Source organism: Kryptolebias marmoratus, linkage group LG9 (assembly GCF_001649575.2).
Source record: "Kryptolebias marmoratus isolate JLee-2015 linkage group LG9, ASM164957v2, whole genome shotgun sequence".
Taxonomy (NCBI): domain Eukaryota; kingdom Metazoa; phylum Chordata; class Actinopteri; order Cyprinodontiformes; family Rivulidae; genus Kryptolebias; species Kryptolebias marmoratus.
In genome coordinates this window covers 18,203,175-18,222,481 of record NC_051438.1, presented here as the reverse complement: position 1 = coordinate 18,222,481, position 19,307 = coordinate 18,203,175, and the positions used below count along the sequence as shown (strand labels likewise).

General features: G+C 47.3%; 1 protein-coding gene across 4 annotated transcripts in view; it reads left to right on the top strand.

Moving 5' to 3' along the window:
- slc43a1a (solute carrier family 43 member 1a) overlaps positions 1-19,307 on the top strand; it is a 28,072-nt gene that overhangs the window by 2,233 nt on the left and 6,532 nt on the right. For 2 of the 4 annotated variants that reach the window (XM_017428222.3, XM_025008595.2), the window contains exons 2-5: positions 12,850-13,005; positions 13,152-13,341; positions 15,251-15,306; positions 15,538-15,614. In XM_017428222.3, the coding sequence (XP_017283711.1) occupies positions 12,852-13,005; positions 13,152-13,341; positions 15,251-15,306; positions 15,538-15,614 (477 nt within the window). In that variant the 5' untranslated portion in view covers positions 12,850-12,851. Of the gene's footprint in view, positions 1-12,846; positions 13,006-13,151; positions 13,342-15,250; positions 15,307-15,537; positions 15,615-19,307 lie in introns of all 4 variants that reach the window. The other 2 variants (XM_017428220.3, XM_025008594.2) reach the window with 1 other exon arrangement.

Below are 19,307 nucleotides of genomic sequence, written 5' to 3'. Positions count from 1 at the left end.
GGGGGGGGGGGGGTAACAGAGGCTTTTAGGAGCGTGCGCTTTGTTTTCTCGGAAAACTTGTCAGGATAAATAGTTTATCCTGCGGTTCTTTATGTCCCGTGGGGAACGAACAAACACAGCGGGTCAAGGTCAGCAATATTTCCAGCTGGGGAAACAAAAGAAAGCAGCAGATATAAAACAAAACAACCGCCGTCAAATCAAATCATAACACATTCAGTAGAAGTGATATTTTCTACTTGTCGTGATAATCCAACAGAAAGGCTGCTTTAAAAGCCAAAACTCTCCATGACCCAACATTGCATCATTCCTCTGGGCTCAGGTATTTCAGGAAGCAGTTCCCTAATATGGTGCTCCTTCCTGCTGGCCTTAAAACACACTCTCCACGGTGATGTGACAGCCTGCCAGCAGGAAACACACATTGTTCTCCACAGATTTTTTTTAAACAGCAGACAGAGACCAGGAGCCATGTTTGTCTTGTGGGACTCGTCGGGGCGTCCGTCTTGTTTAACCTGAGCTCGGGTGCACACAAAGACCGACACTCGAAACCACCGGCCTAGTTTTGTTTTGTTTTTTTTCTGATCCCTTGAACCCGTAGACTCTGGCTGCCAGCTCAGCTCACATGTCGCCGTACAAAACAGACACAAACACCCAAATGGCGGACAGATGTTGGCACGGCATGGCGAGTTTACCGCGGTTCTACGCCATTGACAAAAACTGCACCAATAAAACCAACGAGGACCGCCAAACCAACAACCTTTAAGGGTTTAATAAGATGCGCCTCAACGTTGTTATCGATGGTTTGAAGAGTTTAAAGAAACCCAATCGTTAACGTTTGGGGTCATTTATCTGCAGTGTAAATGCACTTTCCTGTTAAAACAGGGTTTCTTTAGTTTCTGCCGTTGTGACCAAACAAACGGACAAACAGGAGTGGCTGCATGCTTGTGATTCTTCAGTAAACACGTTTTTCTGTCCTTTCGTCCAGTTTTATCCTCTGATTTGTGCCTTCATTCAGCCTGAGTCCTGACTTTATTAACGGGTCCATTCGTGGATTTACCTCGGTGTTGAAGACGAGGGGGAGCTGTGAGTGTGACCGAACATGGCAGAGATTTTCACCATGGGGTGTCAGTTACAAGGAAATCCTCCTTTTCAGCCTCTCTTTTCAGCAGCGGGGCGGCTCGCTGGGCTGTGAGTAATCGGATTACACGCATGCCTGTGGGCCGTAGGCGCGCGCCGAGGCCAGCCCCGCTTTCCGCGGGGCGGCACAAACGGCGCCCTCATTAGCGAGCGTTTCCTGTCGACTTAAGGGCCCCCCCTCCCACCACCACCTCTGCCCTTTTCCTTCTCGGCTCAAATGGAAAAGTTATTTTCGGATCCAGATGCGTGCCGTTGGGTTTAACTTGACTTGGGTTGCCACGGGTTACCGTGACCGTTGACCCGTCACTCGGGTCCCCACGTGTCTCTGCGTGTCCGTGTTTCCGAGGTGGTCACGACTGAACGGACTTTGGCTCGGCGGCGGCTTCGGCTCGTTGTGTTTACATGGCGGTCACGTCACTCTTGGCCTGGGCAGAGATGGAAACATGCTGCTTCCACCTCCGGAACGAAGACAAAGAGACCTCTGCCATCGGTCCTGTCTCTGCCTGTGATGGAGACCAGGGGCTCCATCCCCATTAATTTATAGAATAGATATTTTTTGTTTCATTTCTTTATTTCAGTTTGAGTTGTGTTAATTGGGGTTTACCTTCCTGGTGTGTCTCCTGGGGAAGGGTGGAGCATACCATTTGAGCAGGAAGGATAATGCTCTAAAGTTATGTTAAGTTTGATTTATGTTAAGTTTGATTTAAGTTCTTGATTGAATTTAGGATTAGTTGTTTTAGGTTGCATGTATGTAAATATTTATTTGTACCCTTTATTTTGTGTTGAGTTGTAAATAATTTGTTGTTGTTTTGTCACCCCTTCACCTGGTGTGGGTGGAGGAGGCCAGGAGCTAAAGCCAGCTGCTGTGCTTGGCAGTATGAGATGGGTGTCGGTGAGTTGGTGAACTGCAGCCCCAATAAAGAATACTTCACCAAATCCTGTTGGTTGCCTCACCTCCTTTGAATGCAGTGCCGCCCGTGGAGGGTGACAAGTGGTGTCAGAAGTGGGATTTTGGAGGAACAATGAGGCAATGATGACCAGAGGTGGAAAAAGAAATAATGAGGCTGAGACTCAAGACAGTACTACAACTATGAGTGGAGCTGAGGCTGCTTCTGGTGCTAGCACTGATGACAAATTGGATCAGCTGGCAAGCCTTGTCCAATCATTGAGGCAATCTCAAACTGCCAGAGACCAGCAGATTGAGAAGGAATCAGCACGCCAAGAAGTGAGATGGAAGAATTTACAACATCAGTTTCGACAACTCCAGGCTCATGTGGAGGAACTGAAAGAGGAACGACAGCATGATGGTGACAACATGGAGGAAGATCCTCAGACTTATGATGATCAAGGAGATGATGATGAACAAAGTCAGATGTCCTACCAACTACCAGCTGTACAGAGGGAGCCAAAGCTGCTTCCACTGACTTCTGATGATGATGTGGAGCACTTCTTAACAACTTTTGAAAGGATGGCTAAGGTATGTCAGTGGCCTAAAGAAGAGTGGGCGGTCCGACTGGTTCCACTACTTACTGGGAAAGCACGTAGTGCTTATGTGCTGATGGACATTGCACATTCTCACATTTATGACAAGGTGAAAGATGCCATATTGACCAAATATGAGATAACTGCCGACACCTACAGAAGGAGGTTTCGATCCCTGGACATTCATCAGGGTGAGACACCAAAAGAACTTTATGTTCGACTCAAGGACATGTTCTATAAGTGGGTCAAACCAGAGAAGTCAACAGTGAAGGACATTTCAGAACTGATGATCATGGAGCAGTTCCTCAGGATGGTGAATCCGGACTTGGAGGTGTGGATTAGAGAACGAGCCCCAAAGTCTGCAGATGAGGCTGCAAGTTTGGCAGAAGTCTTTTTGTCAGCAAGGACGGGAGCCAGAAGAACCAACTTTGGGCGTGACAACTTTCCTGCAGGAAGAAGTAAGTCTGATGGGGGTGAAAGGGGTGGTGCTATAGGTCAGACTAGGAGTTTTTCAGCTACTAAGTCATATTCTGTGGCTAAACCCAATCCTGCTAAGAATTACTCCTCCTCAAAGCAAGATGTAAGGTGTTTTCAGTGTAACAGGATAGGTCATACACAGTACACATGTCCTGCCACTACACGGAGTAAGCCCTCTCTTCTATGTTCAGTTCCCAGACCACCTTCCCCCTCCCCCGCCCAAGAACTGGCTCACACAGTCCCTGTGCTAGTAAATGGTCAACGTGAAACAGCTTTATTAGACACAGGAAGTTTCAAATCTGTAGTTCTTTCTAGCTTGGTGCCAAGAGAGCAGTGGAGTGATACTAAGACAAAAATAAGTTGCATCCATGGTGACGAAATGGAGTATCCTGTAGCTGAGATTTATTTAACTATAGGAGGACAAACATTTTTATTACCTGTAGCATTAGCACCAAGGCTACCCTATGCTGTCGTTTTAGGCTTGGATGTTCCCACATTAACTGATTTAGTGTCAAGCACAGAAGTAGAACTTTCTTCTCCAATCTGGAGCTTGGTCACTACTAGAGCTCAGAAAGCACAGAACCCACTTCAAGAATTACCATTCTATGATGTGGAACTGGAGGTGGGCCCAGTAAAACCATCTAAATCCAGAGCTGAAAGGAGAAAGGACAAGTTTTTAGGTACAGTCAGAATGGAGGTGGATGAAAAGATGAAACCCTGCCATTTATTTGACTTTGATATTCCTTCAGATATTTCTGCCTATCAGAGGTCAGACCCAACATTAAAACCATGGTTTGATAAGGTTACTGAAGTTGAGGGAAAGAAGCAGGGAAAAGTAAGTGTCTTGGAAGATGCAACTTATGTGGTGCGGAATGGTGTCCTTTATCAGGTCAAAGGTGAATCAGAAGCCATTGCTTTGCCACAGCAGCTGAGGGGAAAAGTGATGGAACTCGGTCATTCAGTTCCTTGGGCTGGGCACCTTGGGTTCCAGAAATCCCTTCATAGAATAGCCAGTCGGTTTGTGTGGCCAGGCATGTACACACAAGTGCAACAATTTTGCTCTTCCTGTCACACATGTCAGTTGACGACCAACAGAGGTGTATCTAGAGCTCATCTACAGCCATTACCTATCATAGAGACACCATTTGAAAGGATAGGAATGGATGTTGTGGGTCCTCTGGAGAAAAGCTCCTCCGGTAACCGTTACATTCTGGTTATCTGTGATTACGCTACTAGATACCCCGAGGCTTTTCCTTTAAGATCAGTGAAAGCTAAACAAGTGGCTAACTGTTTGCTGCATCTGTTTTCACGTGTAGGCATCCCTAAAGAAATCCTTACAGACTGTGGGACTAATTTTCGGTCAAAACTCTTAAAGCAGGTTTATCAGTTGTTAGGTATAAAGGGTATAAACACCACCCCATACCACCCCCAGTCAGATGGACTGGTTGAACGTTTTAACCAAACGCTGAAGAACATGCTGCGGAAGTTTGTTTCAGAGACTGGCACAGACTGGGACAAGTGGCTGCCCTATATGCTTTTTGCATATAGAGAGGTTCCACAAGCATCAACTGGATTCTCTCCATTCGAGTTGCTGTATGGGCGACAGGTGAGGGGACCGTTGGATCTTCTTAAAGAACAATGGGAGAGCCAAAGTCCATCGGGTGAGCATGTGGTGTCCTATGTGATAAAAATGAGAGAGAAACTGGAGCAAATGGCTGTGTTGGCACATCAACACATGAAGGCAGCTCAAACTAAACAGAAAACCTGGTATGATAAAAATGCCAGGGAGAGGAGCTTACATCCTGGACAGCAAGTGTTGTTGTTGCTCCCCACTAGTGACAATAAGCTTCTTGCTAAATGGCAGGGCCCGTATGAGGTCACACGACGTGTCGGGAAGCTTAGTTATGAACTGTATATGCCTGAAAGGAAGAAGAAACATCAAACCTTCCATGTTAATCTTCTGAAACAATACCACAGGTCACCACCACAGTTTGCTATGTCATCTGCTTCGCAGTCATCTCAACAGGATCCATTGCAGAGTGAGGAGCATGCAGAGACTGTTTTGCCCCACCTCTTTGTGCGTGTGGTGGATGATGAAGAGGAAGATGAGCTATTTTTTCCAGCCTGTAGCTCTGTACCGGTTTCAATTTCTCTCTCTCATCTCCAGCATTCCCAGCAGCAGGACATAAAGCCCCTTTTGGATCCAGAGCTGTTTCAGGAAAAACCTGGGTTCACAAGCCTGATACAGCACAAGGTTCACCTCAGAGATGACGCTGCGCCTCGCAGGAAGTTCTACAGGGTTCCAGAACGTCTTGTCCCACAACTCAAGAATGAGATGCAGTTCATGTTGGAGCTGGGGATCATTGAGCCCTCTGTGAGTGAATGGTGCAGTCCAGTAGTGCTAGTACCAAAAAAGGATGGCACTTTAAGATTTTGTATTGATTTTAGATACCTCAATAGTGTCTCTAAGTTTGACCCCTATCCAATGCCTCGCATTGATGAACTTTTGGAGAGAGTGGGGAGGTGTAATTTTATTACCACACTTGACCTCAGCAAGGGCTACTGGCAACTGGCCCTGGCATCAGAGGCGAAAGAGTTGACTGCTTTTAAAACACCTTTTGGGGTTTTCCAGTTCAAGGTGATGCCCTTTGGCCTACAGGGGGCACCAGCGACGTTTCAGCGCCTCATGGACCAGGTGCTGATGGAGGCATCTGACTTTGCTGCAGCATACCTGGATGATGTGGTGATTTTCAGCCAGACGTGGGAGGAGCATGTTAATCATCTGCAGCATGTTTTACAGCTCATCAGTTCTGCGGGGCTCACAATTAACCCTCACAAGTGTAAGTTGGCTCAGAGGCAGGTAGAGTACCTAGGTTATGTAGTGGGACATGGACAAGTTAGACCTCAAGTAGGGAAAGTAGAAGCTATTCACACGTACCCAGTTCCTACAACTAAAAGGAAGGTCCGTGCTTTTGTTGGCTTAGTGGGGTGGTACAGTAAGTTCATTCCCCATTTTGCAGAGAGGGCTGCTGTTCTTACAGATTTAACAAAAGTCTCTGCGTCAAATAAAGTCAAGTGGACTGAGAAATGTGATAAAGCTTTTAAGGACCTGAAGTCTGCAATCTCCAGTGACTCTGTTCTCTACAGTCCAGACTTTGATGTCCCGTTTATACTGCAAACTGATGCCTCTGGAGTAGGCCTTGGTGGAGTGTTGATGCAGGACATTGATGGTGAGAGACATCCTATTGTTTTTCTCAGCAGGAAACTTCAGGACAGAGAGACCAGGTATTCCACAGTTGAAAAAGAATGCCTCGCAGTTAAGTGGGCTGTGGAATCACTACGGTACTATTTGTTGGGGCGCCATTTTACCCTTGAAACAGATCATAGGGCGCTGAAATGGTTGCACCAAATGAAAGACTCTAATATGCGTATCGCAAGATGGTATCTGTCATTGCAGCCTTTTGATTTTACAGTGCAATATCGGTCAGGGAAGTCTAACCTTGTTGCTGACTGTCTGTCTAGAATGTATGAGGATTGAACAACTGTTGTCCTGGGTGAAGGGGGGAGGAAATGTGATGGAGACCAGGGGCTCCATCCCCATTAATTTATAGAATAGATATTTTTTGTTTCATTTCTTTATTTCAGTTTGAGTTGTGTTAATTGGGGTTTACCTTCCTGGTGTGTCTCCTGGGGAAGGGTGGAGCATACCATTTGAGCAGGAAGGATAATGCTCTAAAGTTATGTTAAGTTTGATTTATGTTAAGTTTGATTTAAGTTCTTGATTGAATTTAGGATTAGTTGTTTTAGGTTGCATGTATGTAAATATTTATTTGTACCCTTTATTTTGTGTTGAGTTGTAAATAATTTGTTGTTGTTTTGTCACCCCTTCACCTGGTGTGGGTGGAGGAGGCCAGGAGCTAAAGCCAGCTGCTGTGCTTGGCAGTAAGAGATGGGTGTCGGTGAGTTGGTGAACTGCAGCCCCAATAAAGAATACTTCACCAAATCCTGTTGGTTGCCTCACCTCCTTTGAATGCAGTGCCGCCCGTGGAGGGTGACAAGTGGTGTCAGAAGTGGGATTTTGGAGGAACAATGAGGCAATGATGACCAGAGGTGGAAAAAGAAATAATGAGGCTGAGACTCAAGACAGTACTACAACTATGAGTGGAGCTGAGGCTGCTTCTGGTGCTAGCACTGATGACAAATTGGATCAGCTGGCAAGCCTTGTCCAATCATTGAGGCAATCTCAAACTGCCAGAGACCAGCAGATTGAGAAGGAATCAGCACGCCAAGAAGTGAGATGGAAGAATTTACAACATCAGTTTCGACAACTCCAGGCTCATGTGGAGGAACTGAAAGAGGAACGACAGCATGATGGTGACAACATGGAGGAAGATCCTCAGACTTATGATGATCAAGGAGATGATGATGAACAAAGTCAGATGTCCTACCAACTACCAGCTGTACAGAGGGAGCCAAAGCTGCTTCCACTGACTTCTGATGATGATGTGGAGCACTTCTTAACAACTTTTGAAAGGATGGCTAAGGTATGTCAGTGGCCTAAAGAAGAGTGGGCGGTCCGACTGGTTCCACTACTTACTGGGAAAGCACGTAGTGCTTATGTGCTGATGGACATTGCACATTCTCACATTTATGACAAGGTGAAAGATGCCATATTGACCAAATATGAGATAACTGCCGACACCTACAGAAGGAGGTTTCGATCCCTGGACATTCATCAGGGTGAGACACCAAAAGAACTTTATGTTCGACTCAAGGACATGTTCTATAAGTGGGTCAAACCAGAGAAGTCAACAGTGAAGGACATTTCAGAACTGATGATCATGGAGCAGTTCCTCAGGATGGTGAATCCGGACTTGGAGGTGTGGATTAGAGAACGAGCCCCAAAGTCTGCAGATGAGGCTGCAAGTTTGGCAGAAGTCTTTTTGTCAGCAAGGACGGGAGCCAGAAGAACCAACTTTGGGCGTGACAACTTTCCTGCAGGAAGAAGTAAGTCTGATGGGGGTGAAAGGGGTGGTGCTATAGGTCAGACTAGGAGTTTTTCAGCTACTAAGTCATATTCTGTGGCTAAACCCAATCCTGCTAAGAATTACTCCTCCTCAAAGCAAGATGTAAGGTGTTTTCAGTGTAACAGGATAGGTCATACACAGTACACATGTCCTGCCACTACACGGAGTAAGCCCTCTCTTCTATGTTCAGTTCCCAGACCACCTTCCCCCTCCCCCGCCCAAGAACTGGCTCACACAGTCCCTGTGCTAGTAAATGGTCAACGTGAAACAGCTTTATTAGACACAGGAAGTTTCAAATCTGTAGTTCTTTCTAGCTTGGTGCCAAGAGAGCAGTGGAGTGATACTAAGACAAAAATAAGTTGCATCCATGGTGACGAAATGGAGTATCCTGTAGCTGAGATTTATTTAACTATAGGAGGACAAACATTTTTATTACCTGTAGCATTAGCACCAAGGCTACCCTATGCTGTCGTTTTAGGCTTGGATGTTCCCACATTAACTGATTTAGTGTCAAGCACAGAAGTAGAACTTTCTTCTCCAATCTGGAGCTTGGTCACTACTAGAGCTCAGAAAGCACAGAACCCACTTCAAGAATTACCATTCTATGATGTGGAACTGGAGGTGGGCCCAGTAAAACCATCTAAATCCAGAGCTGAAAGGAGAAAGGACAAGTTTTTAGGTACAGTCAGAATGGAGGTGGATGAAAAGATGAAACCCTGCCATTTATTTGACTTTGATATTCCTTCAGATATTTCTGCCTATCAGAGGTCAGACCCAACATTAAAACCATGGTTTGATAAGGTTACTGAAGTTGAGGGAAAGAAGCAGGGAAAAGTAAGTGTCTTGGAAGATGCAACTTATGTGGTGCGGAATGGTGTCCTTTATCAGGTCAAAGGTGAATCAGAAGCCATTGCTTTGCCACAGCAGCTGAGGGGAAAAGTGATGGAACTCGGTCATTCAGTTCCTTGGGCTGGGCACCTTGGGTTCCAGAAATCCCTTCATAGAATAGCCAGTCGGTTTGTGTGGCCAGGCATGTACACACAAGTGCAACAATTTTGCTCTTCCTGTCACACATGTCAGTTGACGACCAACAGAGGTGTATCTAGAGCTCATCTACAGCCATTACCTATCATAGAGACACCATTTGAAAGGATAGGAATGGATGTTGTGGGTCCTCTGGAGAAAAGCTCCTCCGGTAACCGTTACATTCTGGTTATCTGTGATTACGCTACTAGATACCCCGAGGCTTTTCCTTTAAGATCAGTGAAAGCTAAACAAGTGGCTAACTGTTTGCTGCATCTGTTTTCACGTGTAGGCATCCCTAAAGAAATCCTTACAGACTGTGGGACTAATTTTCGGTCAAAACTCTTAAAGCAGGTTTATCAGTTGTTAGGTATAAAGGGTATAAACACCACCCCATACCACCCCCAGTCAGATGGACTGGTTGAACGTTTTAACCAAACGCTGAAGAACATGCTGCGGAAGTTTGTTTCAGAGACTGGCACAGACTGGGACAAGTGGCTGCCCTATATGCTTTTTGCATATAGAGAGGTTCCACAAGCATCAACTGGATTCTCTCCATTCGAGTTGCTGTATGGGCGACAGGTGAGGGGACCGTTGGATCTTCTTAAAGAACAATGGGAGAGCCAAAGTCCATCGGGTGAGCATGTGGTGTCCTATGTGATAAAAATGAGAGAGAAACTGGAGCAAATGGCTGTGTTGGCACATCAACACATGAAGGCAGCTCAAACTAAACAGAAAACCTGGTATGATAAAAATGCCAGGGAGAGGAGCTTACATCCTGGACAGCAAGTGTTGTTGTTGCTCCCCACTAGTGACAATAAGCTTCTTGCTAAATGGCAGGGCCCGTATGAGGTCACACGACGTGTCGGGAAGCTTAGTTATGAACTGTATATGCCTGAAAGGAAGAAGAAACATCAAACCTTCCATGTTAATCTTCTGAAACAATACCACAGGTCACCACCACAGTTTGCTATGTCATCTGCTTCGCAGTCATCTCAACAGGATCCATTGCAGAGTGAGGAGCATGCAGAGACTGTTTTGCCCCACCTCTTTGTGCGTGTGGTGGATGATGAAGAGGAAGATGAGCTATTTTTTCCAGCCTGTAGCTCTGTACCGGTTTCAATTTCTCTCTCTCATCTCCAGCATTCCCAGCAGCAGGACATAAAGCCCCTTTTGGATCCAGAGCTGTTTCAGGAAAAACCTGGGTTCACAAGCCTGATACAGCACAAGGTTCACCTCAGAGATGACGCTGCGCCTCGCAGGAAGTTCTACAGGGTTCCAGAACGTCTTGTCCCACAACTCAAGAATGAGATGCAGTTCATGTTGGAGCTGGGGATCATTGAGCCCTCTGTGAGTGAATGGTGCAGTCCAGTAGTGCTAGTACCAAAAAAGGATGGCACTTTAAGATTTTGTATTGATTTTAGATACCTCAATAGTGTCTCTAAGTTTGACCCCTATCCAATGCCTCGCATTGATGAACTTTTGGAGAGAGTGGGGAGGTGTAATTTTATTACCACACTTGACCTCAGCAAGGGCTACTGGCAACTGGCCCTGGCATCAGAGGCGAAAGAGTTGACTGCTTTTAAAACACCTTTTGGGGTTTTCCAGTTCAAGGTGATGCCCTTTGGCCTACAGGGGGCACCAGCGACGTTTCAGCGCCTCATGGACCAGGTGCTGATGGAGGCATCTGACTTTGCTGCAGCATACCTGGATGATGTGGTGATTTTCAGCCAGACGTGGGAGGAGCATGTTAATCATCTGCAGCATGTTTTACAGCTCATCAGTTCTGCGGGGCTCACAATTAACCCTCACAAGTGTAAGTTGGCTCAGAGGCAGGTAGAGTACCTAGGTTATGTAGTGGGACATGGACAAGTTAGACCTCAAGTAGGGAAAGTAGAAGCTATTCACACGTACCCAGTTCCTACAACTAAAAGGAAGGTCCGTGCTTTTGTTGGCTTAGTGGGGTGGTACAGTAAGTTCATTCCCCATTTTGCAGAGAGGGCTGCTGTTCTTACAGATTTAACAAAAGTCTCTGCGTCAAATAAAGTCAAGTGGACTGAGAAATGTGATAAAGCTTTTAAGGACCTGAAGTCTGCAATCTCCAGTGACTCTGTTCTCTACAGTCCAGACTTTGATGTCCCGTTTATACTGCAAACTGATGCCTCTGGAGTAGGCCTTGGTGGAGTGTTGATGCAGGACATTGATGGTGAGAGACATCCTATTGTTTTTCTCAGCAGGAAACTTCAGGACAGAGAGACCAGGTATTCCACAGTTGAAAAAGAATGCCTCGCAGTTAAGTGGGCTGTGGAATCACTACGGTACTATTTGTTGGGGCGCCATTTTACCCTTGAAACAGATCATAGGGCGCTGAAATGGTTGCACCAAATGAAAGACTCTAATATGCGTATCGCAAGATGGTATCTGTCATTGCAGCCTTTTGATTTTACAGTGCAATATCGGTCAGGGAAGTCTAACCTTGTTGCTGACTGTCTGTCTAGAATGTATGAGGATTGAACAACTGTTGTCCTGGGTGAAGGGGGGAGGAAATGTGATGGAGACCAGGGGCTCCATCCCCATTAATTTATAGAATAGATATTTTTTGTTTCATTTCTTTATTTCAGTTTGAGTTGTGTTAATTGGGGTTTACCTTCCTGGTGTGTCTCCTGGGGAAGGGTGGAGCATACCATTTGAGCAGGAAGGATAATGCTCTAAAGTTATGTTAAGTTTGATTTATGTTAAGTTTGATTTAAGTTCTTGATTGAATTTAGGATTAGTTGTTTTAGGTTGCATGTATGTAAATATTTATTTGTACCCTTTATTTTGTGTTGAGTTGTAAATAATTTGTTGTTGTTTTGTCACCCCTTCACCTGGTGTGGGTGGAGGAGGCCAGGAGCTAAAGCCAGCTGCTGTGCTTGGCAGTAGGGGATGGGTGTCGGTGAGTTGGTGAACTGCAGCCCCAATAAAGAATACTTCACCAAATCCTGTTGGTTGCCTCACCTCCTTTGAATGCAGTGCCGCCCGTGGAGGGTGACACTGCCTGTTAGCAAAATATCTCACAAACCACCGGATGTGTTTTAATAAAGCTCAAAGAAATCACTGGGTGTACGTCAACGACTGATTAACCCTCTGGAGACGAAACAAAATGGCTATAACTCGGTCAGTTCTACAGACACTGAGCTAAAACCTGTTGTGGTAGTAGCTGAGAGTCATCCCCAACACGTCCTCCAAGTGCTAATAAATCCCACAAGCTCTCGTTGATGAGCAGCCCTGTGAGTCATCGACGCAGAAAGACGGTTTCTGTTAGGGTTATGGTGGAACACTTGAAAACTTTGGGTCTGTTTCGGTTCTTTGGTTTTTGTTTGCAGGGAAAATAACAAAAAAAAACCATCAAATCTATAATAAAAGTTATGGTTTAAGTGTTTTTAGAGCTGTTTTTTTTACCACTTAGCGATGGAGAAAAGAGCTGATTTCAGAGCTTTCGGCTTTTTATAAGGGAGGATGTTGGAAACTTTTCATGGGAATTTCTAGGAATAAACCTGGAATTTAAAACACTGAAGGTTCAGTAAACATAAAGTTTATTATTATAGAACTTAAAAGGAGAAAAGTGGGTCTGCACTTTAACTGTCGTATGTTGTTTTTATTCTCTCATGACAACGATGATGTGACTGATTTTGTCTCTTCTCTTTCCCGCGTTGCGGCGCAGCAGCCATGGCGCCGTCTCTCGTTCAGGCCTACAGGAGGCGCTGGTGGATGGCGGTGACGGCGGTGATAGAAAACCTGCTGTGCTCCGCCGTGCTGCTGGGCTGGGCCTCGCTTCTCATCATGCTGAAGAGGGAGGGCTTCTACTCCTTCCTGTGCTTAGGTAAAAAAAACGAAGCCGACCGCGGCGAGGCGACTGCGCGTCGCCTTGCTGAATTCAGCAAAGCCTGCGATGTTTCTACGAGTCTGTCCGTGTGGTTGGATCAGGAGGCGCTGTGATGCGTAACGCGCACGCTTTGTTCCCTCCAGGGAACGAGACGGTGGTCGTGCACCAGAACCTTTCCGACGGACACCCCACCGAGTGGCTCAGCTGCGTGCAACAGGACGAGATGCTGAACCTGGCCTTCACCATCGGCTCCTTCCTGCTGAGCGCCGTCACGCTGCCGCTCGGCATCCTGATGGACAAGTTCAGCCCCCGTCCCATCCGACTGGTCGGCAGGTGATGTCTCGAACCAGACGTCGGCGTTTGTCGAAACAGTTCCTCTGCAAGAGTAAAACATTTGCATGGAAGGGCAACATTCCTGAATCCACTTAGGTTGGGAATGAAGTCACACGGGTGGGGCACTCAGAATGTAGGCAGGGTTAGCACACCTATAACCCTAACAGCCATAACAATATGACCACTTACTCAGTATGGAGTAGAAATATCTATGTGTTGCTTCCAAAACAGCCAAAACTAAGGATCAGATCTTTAAACCTCGGTGGATTAGTTGGATGCTGAAGATATGAAAAGTTAGAGGCTTCTGTGATGTAAAGAAAATGAAACTTTTAAAATATTTCCTTTCCTTTATGTGACTTAAAGCCTGAACAGTTCAACTGGAAAACAAATCTGTTTGGAGGAAGATATAAAAAAAGTATAAAACTGCAAAAAGCTGGTCGCATTAGAGTTCACATCCTGAAGCTGAAGCTTCGTTCGAAGCATCTTCTGATTTAATCACAGCCTCGTTCTGCTCGGGGACACACCTACTGTCGGTCAAAGGGACTCCGATTGACCTGAGACAAAGCTCGGCTGTCCTGGGACGTCCCACCGCAGCAGCCGAGGCTCACAGGGAGCTCAGGGAGCATCGGGAGGACCTCGCTGCTGAGAGGCGTCCGTCAGGAGGAGGGACGGAGAAGATACGGGACAGCCGTCTCGTTACAGAGACGTGGACAGGACACTGGATGTGTCCTGCGTGAGACGTGGGGCTCCCGTCTCATCAGTCTGTCTGAAGCATTTTTTCTCCTCCAAAGACAAACATCCAGAGCTGGATGGATGTTGGAGGAAATACGAAGACGAAGACGTCTTCTGGTCTGATGGACCTGAAGCCTCGATAACAGAAGACCAGGGGAACCCCACAGAGAGGCACGATGGTGGCAGCATCATGATGCGGGGTGACTTCTCTTCACCCTGGAACTGGAGCTTTAGTCCTCAGGTGGAGAGACAGAAGAACGCTTCCTGTTTGTTTTGGGCGAACATTCAGGTCGACAGAAGAGTGGCTTCACCGGAAACGAAAGGAAAATTTTAGTCCAGAACTGAATCCGTGGGGTGACCTCGCAGTCTGACCCGGTTCTGAAGCCTTTAAGGAAGAAGCGTGGGCGAACAGGACCAACCGAAGGTGCACCGTGCGGATGGACTCCCTCCCAAATAGACTGAATCAGTCAGAGGGTCCCGGGTTCGAGCCCCGGGTCAGTCCCGGGTTCGAGCCCCGGGTCAGTCCCGGGCTCTTTCTCCGGGCACAGCGTTCTCGTTAGGCTGCCTTCAGGCCTCCCCTTCAAAAAGACATCTGTGACCTCAGCGGGACTCGCCTGTTCAAATAAAGGTTAATAAATCAAATCAAACAGAGGATTAGTTTAAGGGGCGCGCCCACGGATGCTTAACCAGCTCTGTGCACCTTTTTACCGTTCGTTCAGTGACCTCCTGACCCCAAACCGCTCCAGGTTCTGCCCAACAACTTCCAGGCCCATTTATGAAGTTTTTTCTACAAGTCTGTCAGCATCTCTGTCGCTGCTCCCCTGGCAAACAGCGTGGTGCGCCCAGGAGACCCTCTCTCTTTATTGTGGCGGAAACCAGGGCTGCGTGTCTTTGAAGGCCGTGCAGAAGAGCGAACCCGCGCTCGTATTTGCTGTCTCAGCAGCTGAGGACAGATCAAACAGCGAGGCGATGACACAGGTCCTGCGGGATGCCAACGTTTTGGCGCCCTTAACCAACCCTGTGGGAAATACCATCGCTCTGCTTTCATCGAACACTTAATGACGGCGTGACTCACACACTCTCTCACACGTGCGGTTAAACGTTGACTCATCTCGTAGTATTTGTCATCACATCTCCTTATTTAACCCTCTGCTTTTCTTCCTCTTTTTGTTTGCAGCTTGTGTTTCGGCTTGTCGTGCGTTATCATGGCTTTCTCCGCCTACAACCCTAACTGTGAGTACACACCGAGCACCACGTGGGACTCTCAGCACCTGCTTGCCTGTTTGTTTTTGGACATTTCAGTAAAGTCTGAAAGCTTACAGTTACTTCTTCGTGTTGAATACACGATAAAAAAGAAGAAGAAGAATGTGGTTTTAAGCCGCTCGTATTTCAGGACGTGTTTTTAAAATCAGCGCCCCAGAACGCCTATTTCCTCTGACCACATGTCCCTCTTCCTCTCTGCAGCTCTGTCAGCGCTCATCTTCTTAGCTGTCTCCCTGAACGGCATCGGAGGCATCTGCCTGACCTTCACCTCCATCACGGTGAGAAAAAAACGCTTACATGACGTTTTCAGGGTGTAGCAGCCAACAGGAGACGCTGTATTGTCCTTTGAGATAATACAGCGGTCGGGAAAGAAATCAACACTCCCAGCATGTTTCGAATGACTCTGATCGGAGCTAACAGCGAAGCACGGGGGTGGGAGTGTGATGGCGCCGGGCTGCACGAGTTCAGGGTGAAGCAGAAGCTAAAAGTGGCTCCGGGGGCGCTTCTGTCTGCACCGAAACACCGGCTGACAGGGTGACTTTCACTGTCCAGACAGAAGCACTTCTCACACACACACACAGAGCCAGAAATGACCTGCATGTTCTAAAACAGAAGGTGGAAAACGCCGACCGGGCCAAAAGGGATGCTTGGCTTCGGTACAATGGAGGGCGGCGTGAAAAGAAGAGCGCGTGGCTTTTATTTCCAGATAGTTCTTATTATAGGCGCGGATGTTTCAGGCTTCAGGTTCTACCTTTCCTCAGAATGTCCCGCAGCCACTGTCAGCTGGAACGCCTTCACGTTCCTGTGAAAGTTAAAAACGTGTCGGAGGAAGAGGCAGAGCTCCTCGAGGAGAACGGATAAATTGTGTCACTCTTTAAACACACTGGAGTTATTGTGTCGTTTGGCAGCAGAGCGAAAAGAAAAAAAATGGAAACTGTCCTCCTGTTCTTGCTCTTTGCGCAGAGTCGGGTTCTAGGAAAGCGCTGATAAGTCCGTGGAACAGACGAGCAGAACGCCTGAGGCATGTTGGAGGTGTGTGTGTGTGTGTGTGTGTGTGTGTTGTGGCTGGAACATGTGCCTCCCGTCACTTTGTGCGTCATGTGGTCCCCGACCTGTTTTATCTCGGCCCGCTGTTCCCCGGCAGGTGTTTGGTGGGGGGGGGGCATCGTGTCGCTGCCAGAGTTGGCGTTCGGAAACTCCTCGTCACCCGCGCCTCCACCAATGGCGTCCCGCGTCCGCTCACACACCCTCCTCCTCCCGCCTCGCCGCCCGTGACCCTCAAGGACACGCGTTATATTTAAAAAGGGCCGCGTCACGCGCTCCGGGTTGTGTCCACACGAAACAGGCGTCCGGGCGCTGAGGGTCGGCGGGCGGGCAATGTTTCCCCCGCCGTGTTTGTCTTCTTCTGTGTTTGTGTTTGCCGTGGCTGAACTCTGTGGAAAGCAGCACCTGCCCGGCTCAGGTGACCATGTTTTATAGATTTACAGGAACACGCTGACTCGGCTTCAAAGCTGCTGAGGTGGCAGGGTTGCAGATTAGGTGTGGTGGCCATCTTGAATCTTGAGTCGAAAGCGGAAAGTTTCCGCCGCTTAGTGTCACGGGTCAGGCGGAGATTAAAGAAGGCTTAAATGCTGGGGTTAAAAAAAAAAAGTCAGAACGGGAGGAAAAGCTTTTTCTGTGAGGATTCTGGGAGCCGAACAAGTTTGAGGAGAACAGCTGAAGAAGCCAAAACCGAGCCGGGAACGCTAAAAGAAGCCGAACCTTAGCTAAAAGCTAAATAAACAAGCCAGAGCAAAACGTAAATAAAAGTTCAAAAATAACAAAACAGGAGCTATGGGGTACAAAGAGCAAAACGCTCGCTAGAAGGTAAACATAACTAAAGGTTAGCTAAAAGGTAAAACTAGCAAAACATTCGCTAAACATAGCAAAACGCTAGCTAAAGGGTAAAAGTAGCAAAAGGCTAGCTAAAGCATAAGGTAACTGCTAGCTAATAGTGAAAAATGCTGACTAAAAATAACTAAATGCTAGCCAAAAGCTAATAGTAACAAAACACTAACTAAAAGCAGCACAATACTGAAAGTAGCTAAAGGCCAGCTGAAAGCTAAACGTAGCATTAGAAGACAGAAACGGAGCAGGTTCGCTGAAGGACGTTTCAAAGAGAAGAATGTTCTTTTGGAGGAATTAATGTTTCTCTTCGGAAAAGTTTAAAAGTTACAACAGCTGAAAGGAGCCGAACGTTTTGTTAAAACGGCACAGAGCGTGCCGAAGCAGCTACATGCTGAAACAGGACCGCTGTCAGCGCTCACGCCTCTTTGTTTTTTAAATGAACGACTAAAACCAGGAGCGGCTCGGCGGATCTGATGGGTCAGACTCAGACTCGTCTGTTTTTATTCTCCAGAAGAAAAAAGACACCGAACCCGATCTTTCCCCGTTAATGATGACTTTATTAGAAGCGGCGGCGTTGATGGCGGTCTCTCTCTCTCTCTCTCTCTCTTATCGAACACAGAACCCGCCGGCGTCAGTCTCACGCCTACGGGACGCTCACCTGAACCCTCGGCTCGCTCCTGTGTCGTGTTTTTATTTCGTCTGTGCGTCTCATCGGGTGTACTGGCGTTCACTGACCTCCGCCTTGTTGCTGCTGTTCTCATACACACACACACACCATTATAACTGAAATCATATGCTCGGGAGCAATGAGCCAAAACAAGATCGTTCCTGTCGAGGCTGCTGCCCTTCAGAGTCAGCCAGCCGTGGTGTTTTATACACAGGCTGAAGTTTGCATAATACTTTCTGATAAAATAACAAATATGTCAGGAGCTGAAGTGTTCACACTGTCACACACGTCCAGGACGCCTCTTCTGGCTCTGATACAAAACATAAAACCACCAACAAAAGCAAAACGTTTGGCTGAAAATTAGAAATGCGATTCATTTAAAACCTATTATACAGAATTCACTTTCTGCGTGTTTTTGTTCGTCCGTTTGGGAATCTGCTGCTTCCACACCCAGCTGTTTTTTGACAATAAGTAAATGTTTTCTGGTGTCCGCAAAACGACCCGTTTCAAAGACCTCAGGATTGTTGCGTCACAATCCCCGTTACGTAGCAACCCCAAGCTGAGTCCAGGCCCTCACCTAGCAACCCAAGTGGAGCTCCGCCCACTTCATCACAAGAAGACCGTCACGTTAGTTCTGCTGCTTTTCCTGCTGAACGATGTCTGCTGGAAAAGGAAAATGTTCTGTTGTTCCGACCCGATACCAGACGGGTTCTGACCCGCTGATTGCTGCTGTCCCAAAGTCAGAATCCTACGAGTTTGAATTAATAACGATATAAATGTGCGTCAGATCCGCAGCGTTTAATCTTTCAGAGTTTTTATGTTCTGAGACGGGACACTGAGTTGGGGGCGTGGCCAACAGCAGCTCATTTGCATAAAAGGCAGAACTGATCTGAAATCTGAACATCTGAGAATGATTTTGTTGTAAATGTAATGAAGATGTTTCGTCCAGCTCAAGGAAGCAGAACAGGAAACAAGGCGGGAGGGAAGCTTTGAATGAGGAGGAGGAGGAGGAGGAGGACCTCGTATCGTAGCTGAGGTCAGAGGTCATAGTTTGGTTGTCTGCACAGGAACACGCGTGGACTTCCTGTTTCCATAAAGCTCCATCTTTGCGTCTTGAGGCTGACGTTCCCGTGTGGGCGGACCCTAACACTGACTGGACACCTCCGCCGTTATTCCCCTTCACCTTTCCACGGAGCTGCAGGGAACGTCACTCTGTCTCGCTTTCCAATAAGAATGGGTCACAGGTCGATCCGCAGCGTGTCTGAGCAGCGGCCAGCGGCGCGCGGGACGTCGCGTGCTGCCGTTATGTAACTGGCGTCCCGGGCTTGACTTTCATTTGTCTCGAGTCTGGGTCCAGGGAATGAGGACGGGCCTCCTGTCATCAGCCTCTGAGCCCGGCTCGCGGCGGCGGCGGGGG